At 54.1% G+C, this 26500-nt stretch overlaps 3 protein-coding genes and 1 non-coding gene across 5 annotated transcripts in view; 2 read left to right on the forward strand and 2 right to left on the reverse strand.

Moving 5' to 3' along the window:
• The window catches only part of TOP1 (DNA topoisomerase I), a 95758-nt gene extending 92724 nt beyond the window's left edge, over nucleotides 1-3034 (forward strand). Inside the window, exons 19-21 of the mRNA XM_019972421.2 lie at nucleotides 299-393; nucleotides 612-761; nucleotides 1751-3034. Coding sequence (XP_019827980.1) covers nucleotides 299-393; nucleotides 612-761; nucleotides 1751-1853 — 348 coding nt within the window. The 3' untranslated portion in view covers nucleotides 1854-3034. The remainder of the gene's footprint in view (nucleotides 1-298; nucleotides 394-611; nucleotides 762-1750) is intronic.
• LOC109567453 (translation initiation factor IF-2) lies at nucleotides 2673-13490 on the reverse strand. The gene is made up of 5 exons (XM_070800669.1): nucleotides 13453-13490; nucleotides 12636-13420; nucleotides 11409-11548; nucleotides 8879-8973; nucleotides 2673-4219 (listed from the first exon to the last, which is right to left on the reverse strand). The coding sequence occupies exons 1-2, from the start codon at nucleotides 13488-13490 to the stop codon at nucleotides 12685-12687; spliced, it is 774 nt and encodes a 257-aa protein (XP_070656770.1). The 3' UTR covers nucleotides 2673-4219; nucleotides 8879-8973; nucleotides 11409-11548; nucleotides 12636-12684.
• LOC139186705 (U6 spliceosomal RNA) lies at nucleotides 6442-6545 on the reverse strand. The gene has a single exon (XR_011570377.1). It is a non-coding gene; the product is annotated as a U6 spliceosomal RNA (small nuclear RNA).
• Nucleotides 12835-26500, forward strand: part of PLCG1 (phospholipase C gamma 1) — a 33908-nt gene continuing 20242 nt past the window's right edge. The window contains exons 1-2 of one of the 2 annotated variants that reach the window (XM_070801671.1): nucleotides 12835-12923; nucleotides 13387-13705. In XM_070801671.1, the coding sequence (XP_070657772.1) occupies nucleotides 13489-13705 (217 nt within the window). In that variant the 5' untranslated portion in view covers nucleotides 12835-12923; nucleotides 13387-13488. The remainder of the gene's footprint in view (nucleotides 12924-13386; nucleotides 13706-26500) is intronic. The other variant, XM_070801672.1, reaches the window with a different exon arrangement.

Raw genomic sequence — 26500 nt, forward strand, 5'->3', positions numbered from 1 at the left:
AAGATTAGCACCCACACTCCCAGTGCCAGTGGGTTCTTTCCCTGAGTTTCTGGATTAATGGGTCCCAGAGTCATTGCCATAAAACCTTCATTTCTTCAAGGGTGACTGAAGAATATAAAAGGTCAAGTAGCACTGGAATTCAACACCCGCTGCATATCCACTCTGTGCCGTCATGAAGCCACCCCTGGGCGTTTTAACAAGAACAGCCTACTTGGTGAAGACATCTTCTCTTAAGGAATCCTGTTTTCTCTTTGGATTTATTTTATTCCTGAATTTACTGTTGTTCTTCCCTACCCAGATTGATGCGAAGAAGGAACAGCTAGCAGATGCCCGGAGAGACCTGAAAAGTGCTAAGGCTGATGCTAAAGTCCTGAAGGATGCAAAGACCAAGAAGTACGTGCCTGGTGTGATGCAAAGCTGGGAGTTGGATGAGAGGAAAAGTGTCACAGCATCAACCAGAGGTCCTAGCTTTCCTAGGGTTTCTGAGTAACATTCTAGAAATGTCTGGGCCTGTGGCTTTTCTGTTTTTACTGCCCCTGGGTGGCAGTGTGGGGATATGGTGCTCCTGTCCAGAGGCCAGGCCCAGTTCCTGATGACTTCCTTTCTTCCAGGGTTGTAGAGTCAAAGAAGAAGGCTGTCCAGAGGCTGGAGGAACAGCTGATGAAGCTCGAAGTTCAGGCCACAGACCGAGAGGAGAATAAACAGATTGCTTTGGGAACCTCTAAACTCAATTATTTGGACCCAAGGATCACCGTGGCTTGGTAAGCACCACGCCCTTCTTGAAGGCTACCTGCTGGCTTGGGAAGGGTGATGGGGCTCCAAGAGCATTGTCAGCTCTCACATGCAGTTCCTACATTGCACACTTAAGAGTGTCCTCTGTCTTCTGCTGTGCGCACTGCAAATGCATTGGGACATCCTGGGTGGTCTGAAATGGTCAATACTGTTACACCACTTGGGAGTATTATGTCTGCTAAGGCAGGTATGGTCCCCACCCCTAGTGGAACTTTAGGACAAAAATGGAGACTCTTAGTCCTTATTGAAGGAAAAATAAAATGAGCCCATCTACCTAAACTTTTAACTTCTCAATTTAAAAAAAAAAATGTTTTTTTTTTTTTAAGTGAAGGAAAGAAGGTACAAATAAGGAGAAAATAAAAAAAAAAGAATACAGATCTGAGCAACCTGTGCAAAGAGTTTGCATCATTGTTTGCTTGTTTCCCTGTAAACTACCCTCCCCAATAAAATAATATCCAAAATAAATGACTTTTTTGGAAGATGCTTATTAGTTAACTTGAATTATTAGTTTCTGGGCTTAAGAGGAGCAGCCATTCTCTGTGGGCCAGGAGTTCCAGCCAGCTCTTATCCCCTTTATGTCCTGTCTGGTGCTGGAGGTTTGGTTGGCTTTGAGAGGCAATAGAGTATAATGGTGAAGAGCGTGGATTCTGGAGCCAGCGTGCTTGGATTCACTTTTCAGCTCCATGCTCACTAGCTACATGAGAATGAAACCAAATCACCTAACTTCTCAGTTTTTCTTCTGTACCTTTTTCATTTGTACACCTGCAATCGTACCTACTTTAGAATGTCAGGATTCAGTGAGTCAAGCACATGAAGCCCTAAGAACACATCTGGTACCTTATTAATTCTCCTCCTCACCAGATGGAACAGGAGAAGGCAGCACATCCAGGCCCCAACTCGGGTCTGGCCCACGTCTCCTGAGACACACTAACCCCCCTTCTCTCTCCCTTATTTGCAGGTGCAAGAAGTGGGGGGTCCCCATTGAGAAAATTTACAACAAAACCCAGCGGGAGAAGTTTGCCTGGGCCATTGACATGGCTGACGAGGACTACGAGTTCTAGCCAGTCTTGAGGGGCAAGAGTTCTGTGAAAAGGAACAGTGTGGTTTGGGAAAGATGGATAAACTGTGAGCCTCGCTTGCCCTCACACCCGAGGGAAAGAGGCAGCAAGTCTTAACTAACATCTTTGAGAAAAGATATTATAAGGGAGAGCTGAGCCAGTTGTCCTATGGACAACTTATTTAAAAATATTTCAGATATCAAAATTCTAGCTGTATGATTTGTTTTGAATTTTGTTTTTATTTTCAAGGGGTCAAGTGGATGGGAATTTGTCAGAGTTCTGCCAGGCAAATTCACTGTTTCACTGAAACATTTGGATTCTCTTAGCTACTGTATACGAAGTCCGATTATATTGGTGCGTTTTTACAGTTAGGGTTTTGCAATAACTTCTATATTTTAATAGAAATGAATTCCTAAACTCCCCTCTCCCCCATTTCAGGAATTTAAAATTAAGTAGAACAAAAACCCAACGCACCTGTTAGAGTTGTCACTATCTATTGTCATGGGAATCAATTTTCATTAAACTTGAAGCAGTCGTGACATCGGCAGTGTTTTGGTTCAGACACCTGTTCACAGAAAAGCATGATGGGAAAATATTTCCTGACTTGAGTGTTCCTTTTTAAATGTGAATTTTTATTTCTTTTTAATTATTTTAAAATATTTAAACCTTTTTCTTGATCTTAAAGATCGTGTAGATTGGGGCTGGGGAGGGATGAGGGGTGAGCGAGTCTAAGGATAATAAATAATCAGTGACTGAAACCATTTTCCCATCATTCTTTGTTCTGAGCATTCTCTATGCCCTTTCAGATACCCATCTTTTTCATTTAAAACCCCAGTCTTTCACTTGAAAGATTTTATTGTATAAAAGTTCCACAGGTAAAAAATTTAGAGGAAAATGAGTATTTGGTCAAAAAAAAAAAAAAAAAGGAAAAATAATCAAGATTTTAGGGCTTTTATTTTTTCTTTTGTAATTGTGTAAAAAATGGAAAAAAAACACATAAAAAGCAGAATTTTAATGTGAAGACATTTTTTGCTATAATCATTAGTTTTAGAGGCATTGTTAGTTTAGCGTGTGTGCAGAGTCCATTTCCCACATCTTTCCTCAAGTATCTTCTATTTTTATCATGAATTCCCTTTTAATCAACTGTAGGTTATTTAAAATAAATTCCTACAACTTAACGGAAACTTGGTGTCTGCCTCTGTGTTAGCCCAGGGCCCCGGGCCAGAGTAGGGCTCCAGGGCTGGGCCTTGGTGTGAGATGTGGTCTGCCTGCTCCCGGCTGCAAGGGTGCCTCCCTCCCCAGGAGCTGGGGCTGCATCTGTCTTGCCACCGTGGGTGTGGGCTGAAGGGGAGGGAGCCAAAGTCCACATCCTTAGAAGAAGGCAGGCCCAGGAAGTGAGGGCGGGTACAGAAAAACTAGAACAGGTGCGGTGCAAGGACTATATTTGGAGCCTAGGGTAGGTTTATTGAGCAAAGTGGAACAAGTGTATTCGGGAAGCAGATTTTAGAACACTTCTGTGTGTGCTGGTGAGAAACAGTAGGGAGCTTCTTTGGGCCTACTTATGTGGCTAAGATACCGTCAGGATGGCGGGAATTAAGTCCTAAGCCAGTTAAAACACTGAATCCCAGAAGCTCTCTCCAGACAGACAAGAGATCCTGCTGATAGAGAGGGAGTGGTCTGGAACCACTTCTCGGTGCTCTAGTACCCGAGTCAGTCAGGATCCCTACAAAAGTTGTTCCTCCTTTCATCCTAGGTTACAGCTAAGTCTGCGATGAAGTTGAAAGATTAAGTCTCCTGGTCAAAAGGAGCAGGCGAAAGGAAGGCCAGAGTGGTCAGAACCGGTCATTTAGCTAGCCTTAAGTCCTCTAGCCTGCCAGCTAGGGGTGTATTCTGGGAGGACAGCCATCTCCCTGATGGTCTCTGAACTTCTGGGCTGGGGATGGGCCGACTGCAGAGAATCCTGAAGGGTCCTTGGCAGCCTTTATTTCATCAGCCAGTGAAGGAGGCAGCATTCACCCCAGGGAATAAAGGAAGGTACGGAGCCACTATTGCCTTGGAGCAAGAGACCAAAGCCAAGTATTTTGAGTTCATTAGTTCTGGGGAAGCTATACCATGGAACATAAGGAATAGCAATAGAGAGGCTTGTCCACGAGCCCTATCAATGCACTTGAGCAGGACCTGTCACAACCAGGGGACAACCTTGGGTCACCACTGGAAACAGGACAGGAGGCCCTGCAGGCACATGTTACTGGTGAGCAGAAACCTGTGCCTACCTTTCCTGGCAAAGACCATTCTTCTGAGGGCAGGTGCAGAGCAACTAGATGCTGGTCAAGAACGGCTGTAGGACATCCTGGGTGGTTGCAGCAGGCCTGGGAAAGCAAGCCAGAGAATGGGAGAAGCTGACCTGACGACCACTGCGACAAAGGAAGAGGCCAGACAGAGGTGAGGGCCAGGTATGTATGCAGGGCCTCAAAGGATGCTTGAGCATGAAGTCAGGAGGACCACGCCCTGCTTCCTAGTCATCTGGCAGGCAGGTTCCCTCCTCCCACTTCCAGCCCTTAGGTCGGAGCGCAGGGTCTGCCCCACCCTCTCCTGTCTGGCCCTTCCGTGATGCTGGGGTCCAGCTGTGGGCAGAGGGAAACCGCTTCTATGTGCCACCCCAGCCAGAAAGCTAGTGCTGGCTTGGCCCCTTCCTCCCTCACCGCCACCCCCCATATCCTGTCAGCAGGTCCTGTCTGTTCTCCCTGTCAAGTCTACCTCGGGCCTCTGCCACGTTTTTTTTTTTTTTTTTTTTTTAATAAAAAAAAGAAACCACAACTCCCAGCCCTTTTCAGCCACCACCCCCTCCCTCTCTCTCTTTCACAAACAAGCACCTGGAATGAGTCACCTCTACCACCCGGTCACTCCCCCACCAACTGCAACTAGCTTCTGCCCCATCTTGCTTCCAGTACCCTCTTCAACTCTGACCAGTCACCCAGGAATGAGCGACCAAACCACTAACCAGGCTCTGCTGCTCCTGCATCTCAAACTCGCTGTGGCACCAGACACTTTTCAAAAATCGCTAGTGATACTTCACATGTCATAAAATCCACCCATTTCCAATGTACGGTGACTTCTAGTAACTACTGAGTGGTACAGCCATCAGCGTACGTCAGTTTTAGAACTTCGTCCCCTCCGTAAGATCCCTCATGCCAGGGACAGTTAATCCCCATTCCTACCTCCAGCCTCCACGAATCTACCCTCTCTATATAGGTCTGTCTTTTCCTGGACATCTCACATAAACAGGATCATTCCCTTAAAGCACTCCTCTGGTTTCCATGGTGCCACCCTCTCCTGATTTTATCCCTCCGTCTCAGGCTGTGGCTTCTGTTACCTCCTTTATCAGGTCCTTAGCTGCTGCGGTTCTCTTCTCAGCCCAGCTGATTTCATTCACGCTTGAACGTGACGAGCCCCACATCTCTACCTCCAGCCTAGACCCTCTCCTGAGATCCAGACACACACTGCCACACCTTGGCGGGGATGTCCACGGCCTCTAAAACCATGTTCGGAACCTACCACCACCAGCCCACTGGGCTTGGTTTAGCATCTCAGGGAAAGGCACCACCATCCACTCTGTCTCCCAACTGGAACTGAGGGCAGTCATCATCCTTCACACCTTTCTCATATCTGGTAAATCACCAATTCTGATATCACCTTCTAAATACCACATACATCAAATACAGTATTTCCTCCATAGAAAACTTAAAAAAATTTTTTCTTTCTGAGAAAAGGAGTTTTACTTACATTTCAGTCTTTACAAAATCCCTCATATAATGGGTTGTTCTCTCAACTTGTTTTGAACCAAAAAGCACTTTTTGGAGAAAACACATTATCCTGAAATGACCTCAGTCAAACTAGTTTTGGACGATTGTAAGTAGTCCCCTGACAAAATCAGTAAACAAGGAAGCAAAGAAATTTACCACAGACTGGGCAATTATTTCTCACAATCCGAAGCACTGCACTTGAACAGGTTTCTTCAAGATCACTTTAAATAGCAATACGGTGTTGATATATGTTTTTAAAGAGTCTTTTAGAAAAACACTGAAATATTTACAGATAACATTATAGAGCTAAGATTAGTGTCAAAATTATATGGAATGGGTTAGTGGGTCAAGTTTGACACGAAACAAGAGTGGCCAAGAGTTCCTAATTAAACTGGCTGATGAGTACATTTCACCGTGCTATCCTGTCTCTATATATATTTAAAATTTCTGTAATATTTTTAAAGCAATACAGTCTAAGTGGGGATTATGTCAATCATTGATATGTATCTACAGAAGAAATAAAAAGAAAGCTATTTAATGTTATACAGAAAAGTAATTATGCTTAGGTTAAAATTTCCAGTTGACAGCATCACATACTGATTCAAAAAGTATTTCCTCTGCAGCAACAGGGATGAATCTCAAAAACATTATACTGAACACAGACCCAAGGGTACATACTCTGTGATTCTACTTACATGAAATTTTAGACCAGGTAAAACTAACCTGTAGTGACAGAAAGTAGACTTTGTGGTTGCCCACTGGGGGCAGGGGAGATCAACTTTTTTTTTTTTAATATGGAACGCTTCATGAATTTGCATGTCATCCTTGTGCGGGGGCCATGCTAATCTTTGTATTGCTCCAGTTTTCCTGTATGTGTTGCTGAGCTGACCATGAGATGGACTCTTAAAGGGCACCCAGAACACTGTTTAGGGTGATGGAAACGTCCTATGTCTTAACTGAGTGGGGTTACAGGTGGGTATACATTTGTCAAAGCTTTCCAAACTTTACACTTAAAATGGGTGCATTTTCTGTAGGGTATTCCTCAATAAAGCTGATTTGTAACGGCGAATTCCCTGGTGATCCAGTGGGCCACAACTACTGAGCCCACGTGCCCTGGAATCTGTGCTCCGCAACAAGAGAAGCCGCCGCAATGAGAAGCTTTCGCACTGCAACTAGAGTGTAGCTCCTGTTCACCGCCAAGTAGAGAAAGCCCACAGGCAGAAATGAAGACCCAGTGTAGCCGTAATTAATTAACTAAAAAAGTTTGAACATAATTATTGAAAAGGCCAGAGTGGGAAAAAAACCCTCATAAATTAATATATCATTTTAAATAATGTGTGACTTTAAATGTGGGAAATATGTAACTAAATAAACTGCTATCTGTGGACATCTGAATCATGTATCCCTAAAACTATTTATGCTGTCATGAGAGGCCCACATACCACAACAAAGAGCAGCCCCCACTCTCCGCAACAAGAGAAAGCCTGATGCAGCAAAGAAGAACCAGTGCAGCTAAAAACAATATATAAACAGATAATTTTAAGTTTTCTGCTATAGTTGCAAAAATGGCCACAAAACACGTGTGGTGACCTTATTTTGAAAACAAGTGATTGACAGTCTTGTATCTGGAGCAGAATACCTCTCACTTGGCTCTGCCCACAGCCACCAGCAGGTCTAATAAGGTCAGCTGTCCCTCCCTAGTGCTCCAAGGGCCCTTATCACACTGAAATGTCTTCTGCTGACAAACGTCTGTTGGCATTTCTCTCTGCTCTCCTGGAGCGGGAACTTGGTCTGATCCCTTCTGCTGTCTCACTGCTACAGGGATGTAGGAATGTGTGCTGGAAGAAGGACAGAAAAGGTGGAAAAATAGCAGGTCCGACCTGGCCAGAGCCACAGTGGCTAGCTAGGGCCCCCTTCTCTGCCTGCAGAGAGGCAATTACAGTGTCTCTGGAGTCCAGCTCTCCTGCCTCGACATCTGGGTCCCAAGAGAGGGGCCATCAGCAGAGGGGAAGCAGGGTCTGCAGGGAGCACAGAGTCCTGGCCTGGTTTCCCCTCGAGTGATAGAAAACACGAGGCTCTTGGGCTGAGAGTATATCATGGGTGTGCAGGAGGATGAGATCTAAAAAGTGTGAGGCCCACTGACCAAGGTGGAGCCATGGATGGATACTGGGGACCAACGCTTAACAGCCAAGATGACAGGTTGAGGGATGGAGTTCAAGGTGCACCAAGGGGAGTACTCACTAAGCACCAGGTGCAGGCCTAGGTGCAGGCTGACTGAGAAGGGCTGGTCAGCCGCCTAACATAAGATACTACTAAGTGAAAGTTTAAAGAAGAGGGATAAAGTTTCATACGTGGATTAAATTAGATGCTGCAAGTATATAAATTTGCCTATCTTCAACTGTGGTAGAAGCTGTGCTTTTATTTTCATACCTTCTATAGTCACTCAAGGCCATTACAGGGAGAATGAAAACTGGGTGGGGATTTGCTGTTAATCTGCGGAGAACATTCTCTACTATTTCAATCAAGTAAGTGTCCCCTTAAGAAACTACCCTTATCATTTAACCCCAGGAAAATCTTTATCCCCCAAGGAATCAGTTATCAGAATACGAAGTTTCTGCTTTGGATACCAGGAAGCTCAATTTGATTTTCAATCACATTTGATTTTCAATCACCGCAGCCGTGCTAACCCGTATTCACCAAATTACATTCCTCCTTCAGATAATAGCATATCCCATTTTTATGGTACCATATTTTTGATTTCTTAAGAAATGCTCGGAGTACTTAAGAATGAGAAGACACCTGTGGCAGACACAGGGATGTGCCGCTCAGATTCCCCTTTGAGGGAGCGCTTGTTGCTAGGAGACCATCAGCCCCCTAAGACCACCGTGGTTGCAGACATCTGAAGCCGCGCTCAGCCCAGGACAGGCCACGTTCAGTGGCTGGTGGAGGGACTGCAACAGAGCTCCCTGGGGGCAGGCTGAGGCTGCCACCAGACCTGTATCACAGCTCAACTTCTCCCAGTGCCCCCTCGCGTTTCCTTCCCTCCCTTCCACAGTGCTGATCCCAAGGACGTGTCCTGAAAAAACACCCTGCACACTAACCTCTGTCACAGAGGCTTCCCAAAGAACCCAACCTGGAACAAGATGTAACCAAACAACTAAAAATAGAAAACACATCAGGTAAGGGTATTACGGAAAGGGTAAGAAAATAGTGAAATGTTCATACCTAGGTGGAAGGCAACGTCATGTGGACTCTGGATGGGCCTAAATCCCATCTCTGCTGCCTCTTAGCTTAATCTCTCTGGGCCTCAGTTTTTCCTTCTGTAAAATGAGGATAATAGAGTACTTATACTCAGACTTCCCCAGTGGTCTAGTGGTTAAGAACCCGCCTGCCAATGCAGGGAACGCGGGTTCTGTCCCTGGTCCAGGAAGATTCCACATGCTGCAGGGCAACTAGGCCTGTATGCTGCACCTACTGAGTGTAAGTGCTAGAGCCCTGTGCAGGACAACGAGAGAAGCCAGCAGGATGAGAAGTCCGTGCACCGCAGCCAGAGAGTAGCCTCTGCTCTCCGTAAGTAGAGAAAGTTCACATGCAACAATGAAGACCCAGCCCGGCCATAAATAAGTTGTTCAAAAAAAAAAAAAAAAAGTACTTATCTCAGGGCTGTCATGAAAAGTAAATGAGTCACCAGGGGTAAAGCAGTTCTATGGGGCTTACTATGTCAAGTGATGCTCTAAGTGTTTGGTAAGTAAACACCCATGGGGTCAGGCTCACAGAGCCAGAGGGGCAGCTGGGCTGGGACTCCACCTCCCCCCACAACTTCAGGCACAGGTACTGGTGTCGCCGGAGCATGCTGAAGCATGAGTGTTGACAGAAATAGGCTTGAGTGAGGCGAGCCTGGGTGATGTCATGGGCGTGTGCCTGGTGTGGGTGCTGGGCTGCGCCTCCCAGCCAGCGCAGCTGCAGGCACTGCCAATAACACCCACGTCCCCATATATATATGCCGAGCTGGGGGAAGCCCATACCGGTCACACCCTCGGCTCGCCCTGCTTTTCCTGAGTCTCCTTGGGTGGAGGCAGGCACCTGAGGCCTGGGATGCCGGCTCAGAAGTCCCAGGAGGAAATGGGGCCCTGTTTCCTGATCGAGGGCCTGACAGCAGGCTGAAAACATGAGCTCCTGTTGGCAGGGATTGCTGGAGCCCCTGGAGGCCCGGCCCCAGAGGCAAAAGCAGAAGCCAGGAAGCCCGGGCTACATGTCGGGAAGCTCTCAGAAAATGGAGAAATGGAGATTTCTAAAAAGCATCACCGCCCACCAAGCTGTAAAGGCGACAGCACTTAGGAGGCCTCCTGGGAAAATGGATAAGGTCCGATGAGCAGGGAGGGGCCCAGCTAGCTCCCCTCCTGTCTTCCTGGCCTCACCAACCCCTCCACTCCACCTCCCCTCTCCGTGCTCCCTCTTAGTAAATTCTAGCCTTCTTTCCATTCCTAAACTTAACTAAGCTCTTTCTGGCCTCAGGGCCTTTGTATATGCTGTTACCTTGTTTAGAAAGGACTTTCCTCCAACCCACCCCTAATAATACAGCCAGCCATCTCCTCACATCCTTCCAGCCTCTGCTGAGTCCCACAGAGGTCTTCCTTGTCTACTAGATCTGAAGCAGGTCTCCCTAATGTGTTAGCTCATAGCCCTCTGTTTTTTTCCTCCATCACAATTGTTCCTACAAAACAGAGTGCTTACCTGTCTTAAATCTGTGAATTCCTTGGGGCCCAGTGCTGAGTTTCTCTTGTTCTTCCAACTCATGGCACTAACACTGAGCATAGGGAAGCTCAAGGCTGTAGACAGGGACAAGCACCACAGCAAGCCCCAGCAAGCCCAAGCCACACACTATGAGCGCTCAAGCTCTGCACTCACGCTTCCTGTGCCCAGGGCCAGCCATGCCAAGGGCCTCCCCTCACCCTTGCTGAGTAGCCAGCTAGCCTATGTGCCCACTGTCCACCGGCACCTAATGAAGCTAGAGGCTCCCCTGTGAGGAAGAAAATGCATGGTCAGATAGATTGGGGTTCAAATCCTCACTGGTTAATTATGTGGCCTTAAGGCAAGCCGCAGAACTTCTCTGAATCTGTTTCTCATCAGTAAACTGGGAACAATAATCCCTGATTAGAGTAATTATAAGGATCAGGTGTGACCACATGTTGCAACCCTTGTAATGCTGGGCCGGGCATTGGGTCAACTTTCATTCCCTCCCTCTTATTTCAAAGGCCTGCCACTAGGTGGCAGTCCATCTCAGCCACGCCACCTCCCCTTGGGTGACCACAGCCAACCAAGCACAAACAGCTGCCTCAACCTCAGGCTCAATCCTCAGGTCCTTGGGGGCTGCACTTGAGGTGATCAACACACATACACATGCTACCACTACAGCAAGACAAGTCAAAGGCAGTCCCCAGACATTAGTCATCAGCCAGCTGGGTGGCCTGCCTGAGCACATACTCTTATATACGTACTCACACATTCCTGGATGCCTGGATCTTTCCCTAATTTTTTTCTTTATCATTTTTTGGAGGTCGCAAAGAATTGGATACGACTTAAGTGATTAAACAACAACAGCACGTGGTATGTGAGATCTTAGTTCCCCGAACCAGGGATCAAATCTGTGCCTCCTGCATTGGAAGCATGGTGTCGTAACCACTGAAGTCACTTAACCAGGGAAGTCCTTGGATCTTTCTCTAGCATCAGCTGGGTGCCCTGCTGGGCCTCTTACCTCTACAATGCAGTACGCTGTCGTGCTTTGTCTGGCTCAACATCCGTCAGACAGGCTCTACTGTGACTGAAGGTGTCTTTAGTTTGGGCGGTGTTCTGTGACGGGGCAATTAGACTGCCCGGGGTGCGTCTAGGGAGTGGCTGCAGCAACACAAAGAGTACAGATTAATCGAATAACCACCAAAAGAACTTGTGCGTGGAGAATGGAATGAAAGGGAGGTGGTGAGAGATGAAGTGGGAAAAGAAAGGGGTCAGACCATGCCGGACCTGCTGGGCCAGGTAGGGGATTTTGTGTGCCATGGGAAGTTCTGGATGATTTGAGCCTGGAGGTAGGGAGTCAGGATTTAATTTCATTTTGAAGACCAGAGCATAGGGGCTTCCCTAGTGGTCCAATGGCTAAGACTGCACTCCCAACACAGGGGGCCTGGGTTCGATCCCTGGTCAGGGAACTAGATCCCACAACCCCCAACTAAAAGATTCTGAATGCTGCAACTAGGACCCGGTACAGCCAAATTTAAAAAATACAAACAAACTAGAGCATAGGGAATACATGCAGGCAAAACCAAGGAGGGTAAACAGTCTGGAAGAGAGAAGATGGGCCTTGAGGTTGTGGGCAGAGCAGAGACATGGGAAGGCACAGGGAATGGGACTTGATGGAGTGCTGTGGGGTTGAGGGAGAGAGAGGAACCAAGGCTGTCTCCAACGGTTTTAGCCCGAGCAACTAACCAGAGGCATGTTCTGAGAAACTGAAGACCACGGGAGAGGCAATTTGAGGAGGGATGTGAGATGTCTGTGCTACGTCGGGTCGTGGAACAGGTAACGGGATGCAAGGGGGGATACAGCTTCGGCGCTCGGGTGCCTGAATTTGGCAGGGGGCGGGGGGCAGTGACGCCGACAGAGGGGTCAGGCCGCCTTGGGAACTGACCCAGGACCCACCCCGGAGGAAGAGAAGCTGCTGAGGTGTCGAAAGGCAGCGGCCAGAGACCGAGGAGGAAAACAGGGATAGAGTCAGCCAGGGAAAACGAAAGCTCGGGAGAGCATCTGCAGGAATGGTGCTGAGCCATAGGGCCTGAGACCCCGTCCTCGCGTGGAGACTTGCGGCGTGGGGGTTCGAAGGGTATGGCCAGGCCAAGACCACTGGTGGGCTCGCAGGGGATGCTCAGGCCTGTGGGCTACTCCGAATAACGGGACTCCCCCCCCCCCCCCCGCCACACACACACACGCACACCCGCGAGGCCACTTCGGCCGCAGGGCCGGGAAGATAGTGGGTCCGACGGTCAAAGGCACTGCCGGCGGGGCCGCCCCCGGCTGCCCCGGGGAAGGGAGGGGGGAGAGGCGGGACAGGCAGGCTGTCCGTCAGAGCCTGCCGACCAATCACCGGGTGTTCCCGCCCCCGCCCCGCCCCGGAGAGGGCGCGCGGAGGACTCGCCTCCTCCACCGCCGCCGCCGCCGCCGCCGCCGCCGGTGTGAGGCGGCCCGGCTTGGCCTGGTTCCCTCAGCCAGGCAGCCCTCCCAGGTACCGGGTTTGGCCGGCGGGCCTCGGGAGGCGCCCCGGGCCTACACTTCTTTTCCCGGTGGCCGCGCGGGCGGCGCCCCACGAGCGGGCTTCGGAAGGAGCCGCCGCGGCCGGGCCTGTGCGGGACGGTGGGCTGGGCAGCCGCCTGTGCGCGCGCGACAGACGGCCGGGCCGGCGCGAGGCTGCCGCGCGTGACGGGACCGGCCGTGGCAGCCGGGCTGTGTCCGGGGCGGCGCGAAGAGGCCCCGCGGGGCCGTGGGCCCGGCTGGCGGACAGCGGGCGGCGCGCGCGCGCGCGCGCGCCCCGACGCGGGGCCTGCCCGGGGGGTCGCGGGGCGCAGGCGCAGCGGGCGGGGGTCCTCCCCACGGGCGCGCGGGCGCCTTTGTTCCCGGCGCGCGGGCCGGGGCGGGGCCTGCAGGGCCGCCCCGCCCCCGCTCAGGCCCCGCCCCGTCTCCGCCCGCAGGAGCCGCCGCCGCCGGGGTCCGCTCGCCCGCCGCCTGCGCCGCCGCCGCCGCCAGCTCGCTCCCGCCGGGCCTGCGCCGCCGCCGCCCCCGGCACCCGAGCCATGGCGGGCGCCGCGTCCCCCTGCGCCAACGGCTGCGGGCCCAGTGCGCCCTCGGACGCCGAGGTGGTGCACCTCTGCCGCAGCCTCGAGGTGGGCACCGTCATGACTTTGTTCTACTCCAAGAAGTCGCAGCGGCCCGAGCGGAAGACCTTCCAGGTCAAGCTGGAGACGCGGCAGATCACGTGGAGCCGAGGCGCCGACAAGATAGAGGGGGCCAGTAAGTGCGCTCCCCATTGCTGCACACCCCCGGCTCCCCGGGCCTGCCGCGCGGGCGCGCGCGCTGGGGCGGCGCGGGGTCTGCGCCCCGGCTCGCACGCGCCCTGGGGCCACCGCTGGAGAGACTCCGGCAAACTTTGGGTCCCCGCCCCCGCCTCGGCCAGGGTGGTCACCGGGGGCGGGGGGCATCCGGGTCCTCAGTCACCTGACAGGACACCCCCTCCCCCAGTAAGGGGGGGAGTGTTCCAGGCGCTTTGCCCAGAGGCCTAAAAATCCTAGCGAGTTGGAGATCAGTGGGGCCGGCGTCGGGTCCCCCCCCTACCCCGGGAGCGGTGTCGGCCGAGGCAGTGTCCTCCCCCCGGCAGCCGCGGAACCGGAGGCCAGACCAGATGCACCGTTTTTCCAAAAAGATCAATCTGGTGCACCTCTGGGCCTCCCGGCCGGGCTCCTACTTACAAAGGAACCTTTGGGTTCCCCAAGTAGAACTTAGGCAGATGTTGGCGTAGGGCTGGTTTTGGAGCAGAGCCGGGCCTACTCATCTCTCTCTTGGGGCCAAGGAGGAAGGTGGTCTTGTTTGGTTTGGAAAAGCCCGAGAGGAGGCAGTGGATGTTTTTCCCGCCGCTTCTTTTGTCCTGAAGCTGAATTTTGGAGGTCTGTGTGCGTGGGCAGACTCCCAAAGCCAGGGCAGGGAAAGAGGCCAGGCTTCCCCTTGTCCTTTGGAAGCACATTCTCCAGAGCTTGGCCCCAGAAAGGCCAGCCTCGCTGCTGCGTGTCAGGTACTCTTCAAGAGGACGCAGCCAAATTGGGGTCCAGCCCTTAGTGTCCTGCGTCCTGTGGCTGGAGGGAGCCAGGAGCGGCTACTGTTTCCTGCCTCTTTGCTGTCCCAGACCTGACCTTGGCTGCTTCTGCGAAAGAGAGAGTTGGGGGATTTTGAAAAACCCCAGATCCTTCAGAGAGAGATTCCACTGAGCACGCGCCTGTGCTGTGGCCCGATGGGCCCCCCAGCTCTGCCCTCCATTCTCCCGCCTCCAAGTGTGAGATGATGTGTTTGCAACCCCAGGCTGTGGGTTGCTTCCTACAAGAACCCCCTCTACCCCCCACCCCCGAGACTGGAATTAGAGCCAAGCTCAGAATTAGGACTGTGTAGAGGAAGAGGGTTCAGGAAGTGATACCCCCCAAGAGAAGGTCTTCCAGACCTTGGGTATGGTGTACCTGCGTGTAGATGACTGAGGAGACGGGGAGGAAGGAAGGTCTTGTGGTGAGACAGCCGTCCTCAGCCGCACACTCCAGATCTCACACAGCTGCTGAACTTCCACAAGACAGCCGCCTTCCTCTGTGACCCTCCTCGGGCCCTGGCAGCCGGCGGGAGAAAATGTTAGATGATTTGAGAGGCTGGATTTCAGAGTAGAGGAAGGACAGATCCTGCAGAGGACTGGAGGGGCATCACCCTGGCATCAGACTCCAGTCATGGCCCTTCCGTGTGTCTGTGGATTCCCCGGGCTCTCCTGAATTGGTAGCGGCTTGCTGAGGTTCCCAGGTAGACTTCTGGCTAAGAGGCTGCGTTTCACACCATGCACGGGACCAGCAGGCAGTTGAAGTGCAGCCCAGTGGTGGAAGGCAAGGTTGGGTTTGAAGCCCGTATGTAATAGTTGTGTATTGCCCCCAGCCAGCTACTTCTCTGAGCCTTAGTGTCACCATCTGTGAAGTGGGAATAATGATATCTCCACCGAATGGGGTTATTCTAGGGGGATAAAGGAGAGGATTAATGTAAAACAGCATACGGGGGCTTCAAATCCAACCTTGCCTTCAACAGCTGTGCTGTTGGATACGTTCTAAATGTTTAGTAAATGTAAGCTGTTATTCATGACAATGGTGATAGACTATGACTGCCCCTCTTGGACTGGGACTGTATGGCTGCACAAAAGGGTGAGGGAGCAGGAAGGGAGGAGCTCGGGGACCCAGCTCATTTCACTGAGATCACTACCCGGAAAAGGGAGGAAATGGTTTTGTTTTGCCCCGACCCAACTACTCATCACCCCCCTACCACTTAGAGCAGGGTATGGAGTTGTCTTGAGGAGACTTGCACATCTATCTCCTGGGTAGGTGACTCTCTTGTTTGTAAGTTGGGGCCTGTACAGAAGGAAGGGGTGTGGAGAGGCAAGGGGCTAGTCCAGCAGGTCTCAGGTCTCAGGGGCTGGAGGCAGGAGTGCCAGGTACCTGATAACCCCAGCCCCTGCAGGTGGGTCCGTCAGAGGGGTGCAAATTCAGTGACCTCAGCTGGGATTTAAGAGGCCTGCCTGGAGCCTGGGCAGAGGAGGTAGAAGGGGCCATGGCCCATTGATAAATTGGGTCCCGGGATTGAAGGAGTCTGGGTGAGAAGCCTGGTGGACCCTGGTGTGCAGTTCAGTCAGGCCTTGCTGCTGGAGCCTTCCACTGGAGCTGCCCCAGAGCCACCTGCTTGTGGGTGCACCTCATTGCTGGGTTCTGATCCCTGCAGCCGCCTCTGTAGGTTCTGAGGAAGTTTGGAGTGCCAGCAGGGCCCCTTGCCACCTGGCCTGTTGCCCAGGTGCCTCAGATGCCTGGCCTTTTCCTGCTGACCCTGCCAGGGTACCACGCAGTGTCTGTAACCTGGCCAAAGAGAGAGACACTTGTGGGACTCTCAGGGTATCCGTGGCCCTGCAACGAGATGGGGTTCAGTGAAAGTTCACGGTGCTCACGTCGAGGACCTCGTTCTGGCCTGACTCTGTGCCCTCTCTCTTTATCCTCCTTTTGTGAAATGCTACCGGCAGGTGCTCACGTCGCGTCGCGGGTGGGAGTTTGGTTTAAAAGGGGTGGGGTTGGTACTGGTTGTCACAGTGGTGTGACAGGAACCAGGTCGGTGTTTGGCTTTTTGTGTTACAGATACTGACATAAATGAGTACAAAGCAATTACAGACTTCCTGCTGAGTGCTACAGAGACGTGTCATCATGTTTTCTTGGCAGATCCGCTCAAGGGCCCCAGGGGGTGGTCTGGAGTGCCACCCCACTTTACAGACGAGGAAATGGAAATGCAGGGAGTGAACTGTGCTGCCACGTGACAGCCTCAGTGGGACCCAGCCCTCCCGGCAGGTGCTGGCCGGCCAATCCCAAGGGCACTCTACGCCCTGGGGTTGTGCTCTGAGTGGCCTCAGGCCCCAATCCTGGGGTCCGCATCGCTCCTCTGAAGAGAAACCTTCCTGTTCAGACTGTACCTGACGGACAGCCCCGGCCTTTCTCAGCTGTGGCTCCACACTTCTGGTGCCTTCTGGGTTGACATGTTCAGTCAGGGGTCACTGTGGGCACAGTGGCTCGGATGGTGACTCCATGGGGGGCCAGCACGTCAGGAATTGCAGCCCCAGGTTTTCGTCTTTGTTTCTGCAGTCGATACCCTTTTAGACGCCAGGCCTCCTTAGGTGGTGAATCAAAACAGGCCCTTGCCTTCAGGGAGACTGAAGCGGACAACGGCAGCCGTAGTTCCTGCTCCCTTTGATGCCGGGGGTTGCAGGGTGGCAGAAGAAAGCAAACTCCCCGGATAAGGCAGTCAGGCTCGTGGGGGAGGTGACATAGGGACCTGCAGTCTGAGGCCTGACCCCTGTGGCTGTCAGACCCTGGAGGAGACAGACCTCAGGGTCAGCTCTGAAGGCTGAGCCCGGGAAGGGCGGGCCTGTGTCGTCGGGGATTTTCCTCTGCTGCCGGGTCAGTCCCCGTGGGAGAAGGGTAAGAGCACGTGTCCGGATCCACAGCTCACCATCCTCGCCTGTGTGTTTCCTGTCTGACTATAATTTTTCCAGGGGAAGTCAGAGCTCTCAGTGTTTCCTCAGCGCCCCCAGGCTTGCCCTGATGTGTGGGTTTCCAGGCCAGCCCGGCCAGGCCCCCTGTGCAGCTGGGGCTTTGTCTTCCCTGTGAACTTAGGGACAGAGTTTGCTGTGCCTGGGAGAGCTGAACACACCACGCCGGGGGCCCCCAGCACCTCCAGCTTCTCCCCTGTGTGTGCGCCGGGGCCCGCACATACGTACACAAACACACAGACTGGAGTCATCAATTAGAGAGCTTGGCCTCTGGCTTGCTTTGGGTCACCCCTTGGAATGAGGGGCATTTGCTTGCTCAGTAGATACTGTGTGAACACCTCCTGTTTGCCCAGTACTAGGCACTGAGAGTTCAGAAGATGGACAAGACCTGGACTGGGCTGTTGAGGAACAACTCTTGGAAGAGGCAGGTGTGGGGACGTGTAATTAGAACCCCGCGTGTTCCATGCCATAATAAAGGTCCATGCCCAGAGCTTCCTGTGTGCAGAGGAATGAGCTCTGCCCAGCAAGCTGGGGGTCTAGAGGAGAGAGCCAGGAGGGGAGGTGGCTGGTGCACAGGCCTGAGTGGTTAAGGACCTTGCCTGTGCCCTGGGTGAGGCCCCAAGGACCACTGCACTGGGTGGGTTAGGGGGCAGCATAGGGAGGGCCATGGCGTGCCAAGCCTTGTGGGTCGTGCTCTGTCCTGTAGCAGAGCTGTCACCAGAGGCTGAAGTGGGATGTCTGGGAGAGGTTGAGGAGGGGGACCTGGGAGCCACTGCGGGAGAGAGCCAATGAGTACGGCATGCCTTGTCTCCTAGCAGGCAGGCGGATGAGCGGTGATGGAGGCGTGGGGTGGTGTCTGGAGGCAGGAGGCAGAGGAGCCGTAGTGGCTGAGCACCAGGGCTCTGAGCGCTCACACTGCCTGGGTTAAAATCCTGCTGTGCAGCTCACTTGCTCTGTGACCTTAAGCATGTGACTTTCTCCCTCATCTCTAAAAGAGGGATAGTAACAAACACATTTTTCTCGTAAGGGTTTTGTGAGGATTCCGTGAGAATGTGTAAGGTGCTTGGCATCGAGTGTAGCATGTAAGTGCTTCACACGTGGGAACCCTGACGAGGAGGAAGGGGAAGATTAAGTGGCCCAGAAGGACCTGTTAGTGGAAGGGAACAAATGTACATGTAGTATCGAGGGGGCTGGCTGCCACGTACTTCGATGTGGGGACCAGGAGGCCACTTAGCCCCCATTTATTGTCATCAGGGCTCTTTCCCGCCCCTGACTTTTGCAGGGTGTCAGGGCAGCTGACTAGGAGCAGCTGCTTCGGTATCACATGAACATATCAGATTAGTCTGTTTCTAAGAACTTCGCCCTGATAAATGGTATGTGAGTCCATTTTGGGGAGACCCCTGACTTCCAGGAAAGGCTTTAACGGCAGCACCTCATTGTGCTAGGGCCTGTTTTTGCCTCTCCTTTCACTATCCGTGTTGGTCTCTATTAACTCATGGTGTTTCTTTCTGCTCTGCCCTTTTCTCTGATGTGGCTTCAGAGAGGTCAGTGAGAGCTAGGGCTGGAGGGACAAGGTGAGGCCTGCTGTAGCAAAGGCCCGATACTAGAGGACAGGAGACTCCCCCCACTGCCAGCCTGCTCTGAGAACTGCAGAAGCCAGTGGGGACTTTGAGGGGAGTCCCAGGACAAGTGGGGCAGAGAGTGCTCAAGCTTCCCCAGGGGGAAACCTTTGAAAGCAGCCTGATAACAGGTGAGAAGACTCCAGGCCGAGTCCAGGGTGAGGAGTGGTCCCCAGCAGCTGGGGCCAGAATCAGTCAGATTTGGGTGAGAGTCTCAGCCCTTCTGTGCCTTTGGATACCAGGCACCTGAAACTGATCTTCAGCTGTCAAAGTCATTTCCCCCTTACAGAGCAGCCTGTCGACAGTGGTCAGGTGGGGTCCATCTGAGAGTGAGAGGTGGCACCTGAGCGTGCTCAGTACAGCATGGGGCCCTCGTGGGTACTTAGCAGCTCTTGGTTTCCCTTGCCTTCGCCGTAGCTAACCACAGAGCTCCAGTTCTTCCCACCACCATGCTGGCCTCGAGGCTTCTCTCACAGCCAGGGGCTGGAAGTCTGTTTCTTACTTCTTTGTTCCTTCCCTGAGTCTGTTCACAGAGGTCACAGGCAGGAGAAAAATTGGGTATTTGAGTAGTGCATTGGTTCATGGAGCATTTTCTCATCCATGGGGTGTTAGAACTCCACCACAGCTCTCGAAGAGAGGCAGGGATGCCAGGCTCCCCCTTACAGAGGAGGAAACCGAGGCCCCAAGGTGAAGGTCACTCAGCGAGTTCACGGTGGTGCTGAGACCAGGGCTGGAATTCCCGATTCCCTTTGCAGTGTTCAGTTGATCCCTCCACTCTGGGGCAGGTGACAGGTGGGTGTTGTAGAAGAACAGGGTTTGTATTTACCTGGACAGGGCTGTCTGATCTCTCCTCCGCCCCCTGGCCACATGCCCTGTTTGGCCAGCCTGGGCTTCGGTCTGCACACGCTGGAGTCAGTGGTTCCCTTGAGAGACTCGGGCTCCCTCTGCAGTCCCCCCATCGAGACGCGGTCGCCTCTGCTGTGTGTGTGTTGGGTAACCGGAGACCCGTGCTCTGACTTGCTCTCCCTGGGTTATGATGACAGCCTCCCTGAGCCCCTGCTGGGTAAGCGGGAGCCTGGGGCTTCGTGCTCAAGGTGCTCCGAGAAGGGCCTTTGCGGGACCCAACGACAAGCTGAAGCGTGTGCCCTCATCCGCGAGTTCCTGTGTTCATCCCACATTGAGCGTGGTCTTCGTTCCCACGTTGGGAGTACACCGAGCCGGACGTGGTCGCTCCCACCTCTGACCTGTTCACTGAGGTCGTATCTCCAGCGTTGTGTGCTTTCCGTGTCACCATAGCTACTCTTTCCTTTAAAAAAAAAAAAAGGTCCGAAAACAGCTTTCTTGGGCCCCTGCGGCACATGAACAGGTGAGACGCCGCTTGTGCCCCCCTGACTGGACGCTGGTGTTCACTGATGTGCCAGGTGCCGTGGAGGCTGACGGTAAACGTAGGGGATGAGGCTCTCACGGGCAGAAAGGAAAAATGACGACAAGGTCTGGGCGCTGAGAGAGACACAGGCCGGGGCAGCTCCGTGGGTCTGCAGGGGCGGGGTGTGCCGTGTTCATCCCCGTGGCTGACAGCGGCCGGGGCCTGGCTCTCCCCCGTGTAGGTCATGTGTGCCACTGTTTGTGCAGAGGGTTCTCAGTGGCCCCGGGTTGGCCCCCGGATGCAAAGCCGGAACACCCCGGGCACATGAGGCCCGAGGGGTTTTGGAGAAGGAGGCCGGGGGGAGTTAACTCCTGACACCTGGGCACGGGGTACAGGAAGGGTGGCCCCATGGTTGTGGCAGGTAGATTGCAGCCCGTGGGGGTCAAGAGGCGGCCGGCGCTGGGGTCTCGGAAACAGGGAACTTGGTGTTCCGGCTCCGAGGCGTTGCAGCTGTGCCCTCGCCTGATTGTATCTCCTCCTTCACCCCAACACACGTGCCCCTGCTCCCGCCGCCACAGCTTCCTGCCGTCGGCCCAGGGTTTTAGGGCCGCCCTTCACGGCTGAGTGTGCTGGGTCTCCAGAGGGAGTGGGCCTGAGGCTGCCTAGAGACCGGGCCCTTGGCCCCGGAGGGGAGGAAGGACGTGGGAGGGGACCAGGCCATGCTGATGCTGCAGGTGGTCGCTCTGGGGGAGGCCGAGGCCTCGGGGGTGTGGCTCAAGAGTCCCTGCTTGCATTCCTGCCTCCACTGTAGATGGTTTCCCTCTCCTCGTGCGACCAGTGCCTTTTGAGGCGGCGCTTGGCTCGCCTTTGAGAGGCTGCAGTGGCTGAGTGCCCAGCACAAGTCCTAGCTCTCCCCACCGCACCTCGTCACCCCCTAGGAACTTGGCTGTCCTGGGGGAAGCAGGGAGGGCTCCTTTTAATAGCCCACATGTAGGCTTTGTATATAGGCTCTGCGCTTCCTTCCGGGCCCTTCCTGGTGTTGGCCGGTGGCCCTGGCTTCAGCAAGACTCAGGATGCAGAGTGAATGGGGCAAAGCTTTCTCCTGCAGGACTGGCATCTCCCTTGCCGAGCCAGGCCTGGCACCGAGCAGCCTGAGGTTAGGAGGCAAGGAAAGGAGGTGACCCAGTCCCTGATCCTGGGAAGCTTGCAGTCTGGAACGTGCAGAAAACCATGAGAGCCCCGGGCCAGCAGGAGACGGTTGTGCCGAGTGCTGTCGGCTGAGCCTGGGGCTCCAGACAGCATCAGCCTGCCCTTGTGGGTCGCTTCCCCTGCTGGCTGGCAGGCTGGCGTTGGCTGGAGGGTCAAGGCGTGGGCTCAGTGAGGAGCGGCGGTCTGACCAAAGCTCCAGGCCCTGGTGGCGGACAACCGACCAGACTGGTGAGGGCTTGGGCCTGGGAACGTTTGACCACTTGTTTGTGTGAGATCTAATTCTAACTCAGCAGGGGCGGGCTGTGCATGTTGAGGTTGGCTTCCTGTTTTCCTGGACACCTGGGGATATGGCTGAGCTGAAATGTCCTAAGGGAAGTGGTGCTTTAAGAGGTGGCTGCGCCGCCCCCCCACCCCACCCCGCCTGCCCAGTTCACCATGTCCTTGGTATGGCCTTGCCCGTGGGGGGAGAAGGGCATTGACCATCCTGGACCTCTGGCTGTGGGGGTGTGGTGGGTGAATTCTAACGCCGTGGGATGAGTGACTTCAGCCTCAGGCCTGGAGAGTGTGGGCCTGGGTTCCTGAGTGACTAACCCTAGGAAGGAGGGGAGGGGCTGGGCACAGGTCCCAAAGGCTTCTTCTCCGCCTACTGCAGGGCAGGAGGTCAGTTGGGAGGTTGGGGAGCGGCAGGGGCTTTCGAGACCCTCTTTGGGGCTGTGCAGACCACGTGCCCCCATTTGTCATCCAGCTGTTAGGTGGTAGCTCTCCCGTGCCAACCCTAACACAGTAAGAGGGTAACACGCCTGTGTTCGCTCGTCAGCTCCCAGCTGGGACTGTGGCCCTTCTTGGGAGCTCTGAGCATGTCCATGATGGAGGTTAGAACAGATCGCATAGGTCGCTCTCTCAGGGGTCACTAGGGCCTGTTGAGGCCAGCGGTGAAATAGAGGGAGGGTCCCTCCAGTGGGAACCCCTGATGCCAGGCTTGTTCCTGATGGCGTCTGGGTCCCCGGCCTGAGGACTGGCCCCTGCTGGAAGGGTGAGGCTCTACAGCCCGGGGCGGGAGGCTGGGAGGCAGCTATCTGTGCTTGAGGAGGTGAGGCGGGAGCTGTCTTAAGAGGGTGGAAGTAAGGAATTAAAACCAGGAAGGGGAAGTCCCAGGGTAGCCACCCCTCTCAGCAGGGGGGTTGATTTCAAATAATCTGAGCGGGGCTTCCCGCTCACCTTGGAGTGGGCAGTGTCCTGTGTGGTGTGACCTTATGGGGCCTTGGTTCCCCCGGAAGCAAAGGGAGGACAGGCGAGTGGCAGGGCTTGGGCTGCTGTGGCCCAGAGGGAGCGGCCCGATCCTGAGGTGAGGCCAGGCCAGCGGGTCTGAACCAGGAGAGCGGGCCAGTGGGCAGAGGAGGGCGTCCGAGGGAGCAGGCCTGTGACGTAATGACCCTTTCCATTGTTCAGAGTGTCTCTCCAACCGAGACATTCAAGGTTGACCTTGTTGGGGATTTAAGGGCTGGCCCCACATCCCCGCCCACCCCCCACCCCCCCACCCCCCACCCCCCCACCCCATGGAGAGAAGGGCCCGTGCTGGCAGTAATACAGAAACCAGAAAGGCAGGGAAGCAGCACGGGTCAGTGAGCTCCAGGGGGAAAGGCCTCCGCCATTCCCCACCCCCACCGTAGCCCCTTTTTAGCCCCCAGCCAGAGGCCCCTGTTGCTTCCTTTTGGGGGTGGGGGACAGGCCCCAGATTTTTTCTTTCTTCTCCTAACACAGTCCATTCCCTGCTAGGCACTGGGGCATTTGGTTCACAGCGTCAAGGACCTTATGCTCCAATGGAGAAGGTAGTCAAAGAGCCTTAAAATACACGTGGTTCCCACTCATCTAGGTCCTTGGTAAACGTGATCGTTAATATAAATAAAGCCAGTAGGGCTTGTTCAAGGATTAGATTGGAGAGTGGTGAGAGTGTACAGAGTCCAGTTTAGGCACTTCTTTGGAGGTGAAGCTGTTAACTGGCAAGAGGAGTGGCAGTAGGCCTGGTTTTGGTGAGGGCTTGACTTTCAGGTACGTTCTTCCCAGGTGGTGCTAGTGGTAAAGAGTCCACCTGCAAAGCAGGAGACACAGGAGATGTGGGTTCGATCCCTGGGTCAGGAAGATCTCCTGGAAAAGGAAATGGCAATCCACTCCAGTATTCTTGCCTGAAGAATCCCATGGACAGATAGCCCATGGGGTCACAGAGTCGGACACGGCAGAGTGACTGAATACACACACCTGTGACTTTGAGGTGAACAGGCAGAGAAGGCAAGTTGGCAGTTGGCTTGAAGGATCTGAAAGCTTACAGCCGGACTAGAGTAGGGCTGTTTCTGTGAGTTGTCTGTCATTGGTAGTGAAAGCCATGGGCCTGCGTGACGCTGACTGGGGAGCAGGTGGAGCTTCGGGAGAGGAAATGCCCTTGGCCTGGGCCTTGATGAAGGCCAGTGTGTCCTGGGTATAGTCATGGAGCCCAAGAAGCAGGAAATCAGAAGTCAAGAGCAGAAGTTCAGCAGGAGAGAGGGTGTGGTCAGCTGTGTTGATTGAGGGTCAGGAAAGGGGAGACTGGGCAAGTGACTTACACCCAGGACAATACCCTGTTTCTCCAGGTGGTCTGAATAGACAGTGAGAAGCATTTCATTGGGTCTCCTGAGATCCTGGACACATTCTATACCTGGCTCTGCTGGGCCCTCAGCTTCTCTCCTGTAGTTGGGAGCCTGGCAGACACAGGCCATCTAGAAAGAACTTGGGCAGCATCAGCCTGTAGAGGAGACAGAAGTCAGCATGCATAGGGCTGCCTGGGGAGTCCTGTGGGCCTGGGCAGAAAAGTTGAGGCAAGCCCCTGCTGCACTTGCCCTGCTGTGACATTGCCGGCCAACCTTCCCTCCCCTCTCATCCACCAAACTCTGAATGTCCTTTTCCCCAAATATTCGATGCCTTGGCTTTCGTGATCCTGTGCTGGAGAACCTGGTCGGGCCAATCCTCCCAACCTGCCTTCTGTGGACAGAGTGGTCTGAGACTCCTGAGTCCAGCTGCTCACTTTCTCTGGCTCCCGGCGCCATCGACACCTCCCTGTTCCACCCTTTGTAGGCCCTCCTAGTTATCTGCTTCCCCATCTGTTTCCTCCACTGGGCAGGGGCTTTCTGACTTTCTCAGGGCCAGGAACTCCAGTGCTTTATTGATCTCTGTTTACCCAGGACCCACCCTGGGGCCTGACCTGGAGTTGGTGGAGGTTTGGTGCATGTTTGATCTGGGTGATGGAGTGAGAGAATAAGCCCAGTAGATAGCTGCTCATCTCTCTCCTGGCTTTGAGTTCCCTGGGTGGGGCCCCTTGCCCTTCCTTCCTTTGGGGCCCAGGCGTGCTGTTCCCACCTCTTAAGATGAGTGGGATTCATCTCGCATCCTAGGGAAGAGGGCTGTCTGCCTGGATAGTGTGAGGGCTTGCTGGGGCTGCCCTGCTTCTCCTCTGCAATCCCAGTGTCGGGGTGGCTGCTGCTGGGTAGAGGGTCCCCATTCTGCTGTGAACTACCACGTGACTGTGACAAGACCCCTGGGAGCCTCACGTTTCCTCATTACTCCAAAGAGGAGATTCACCCCTAGAATCTAGACTACAGGCATTTCACAAACTGGCAAGGATTCTTCACAGCCGTGACTGAAGCAGTTGCATGGGGGAGGGCAGGGTCCCATGTAGGAGGGTCCGCAGACCCCCATCCAGCTGCCTGAATGGTCTTTTCCTGCTCTTCTCTGTCAGGTGTCTGGGGGAGGGTAATGGACAAAACCCTGCTAGGAGCAGAGGCCGAGCCCTGCCTGGGGTGGGCCTTGCACGCCAGGGTTCCACTGGGGCTTCCCTGTTGTGTCCTGAGAGGGGTCTAGTCCTCTCTCCCTTGCTGTCTGGTCTGAAGGTGCTGCTGTACCAGAAAGGAAAGCGGATAAAGCCCAGCCACACCTTCCCTTTGCTGCCTGACCTGTGACCCTGGGTCTCCGAGTCTGGATCCTCGTCGTCTGTGAAATAGAGGCTGAGAGCTACCCACCCCTCAGCTCTCGCCTTTCTCCCTGCTCCTGACTTCTGCTGGAAAAGCAGGGGTGGGGTCAGGGGCAGGGTGAGGACCCTCACTCCTGGTCCTCGGGCAGCAGGCAGCTGATGTGGAAATTGCTGGCTGTCTCAGGCCCAGCAGATTCCTGTCCTGCCTGTGCCCTGGTTGTCTTGTCTTCTGTTGGGCCACCTCAGTCCTCCTCCTGAGCCATGAAGCTCTGTCAGAGCTGTACACGGCTGGCTGGTCCAGGCGCCCTGGGGTGCAGAGTCCCTCTGTCACTGGCTCCCTGGGGTGGGCAGCAGAGGTGCCGGCTGGAAATCAGCTGGCTGGCAGGGCGCTTCCCTTTCGTCCTCTGGCGAGCAGAGCTCAACTCCATTTGTGCCCCCAGGGCCCCGGTGTGTTGTTCTTTGGAGAGGGGGTGCAGGAGGCCGCTGACTTGGGGGGTGGGGGCTGGGAACAACCCGGCCGTGTATGTGGAGAAGGCGTGAGCGATGACAGGTCATTTCTGGGAAGATCTGTGCAACTCTCCTGGCGCCTGGGACCCGCTCTTTTCAATCTCCTGGTGACCTTGGCATAGAGCCAAGCAGGGCATGGTGCTGAGGGAGCCCTGCCTGTTCTCTTTTGTTTTCCCCAAAGCACCATTAGCTTCCCAGGGTTCCCACCGCAGGAACCTTTGTACAGGAACCTCCCAGTGTTTGCAGATTGCTCTGGCCCCCAGGGGCAGTGTCCTACCCCACTGTGGCTGTT

Source organism: Bos indicus, chromosome 13 (assembly GCF_029378745.1).
Source record: "Bos indicus isolate NIAB-ARS_2022 breed Sahiwal x Tharparkar chromosome 13, NIAB-ARS_B.indTharparkar_mat_pri_1.0, whole genome shotgun sequence".
Lineage (NCBI taxonomy): Eukaryota > Metazoa > Chordata > Mammalia > Artiodactyla > Bovidae > Bos > Bos indicus.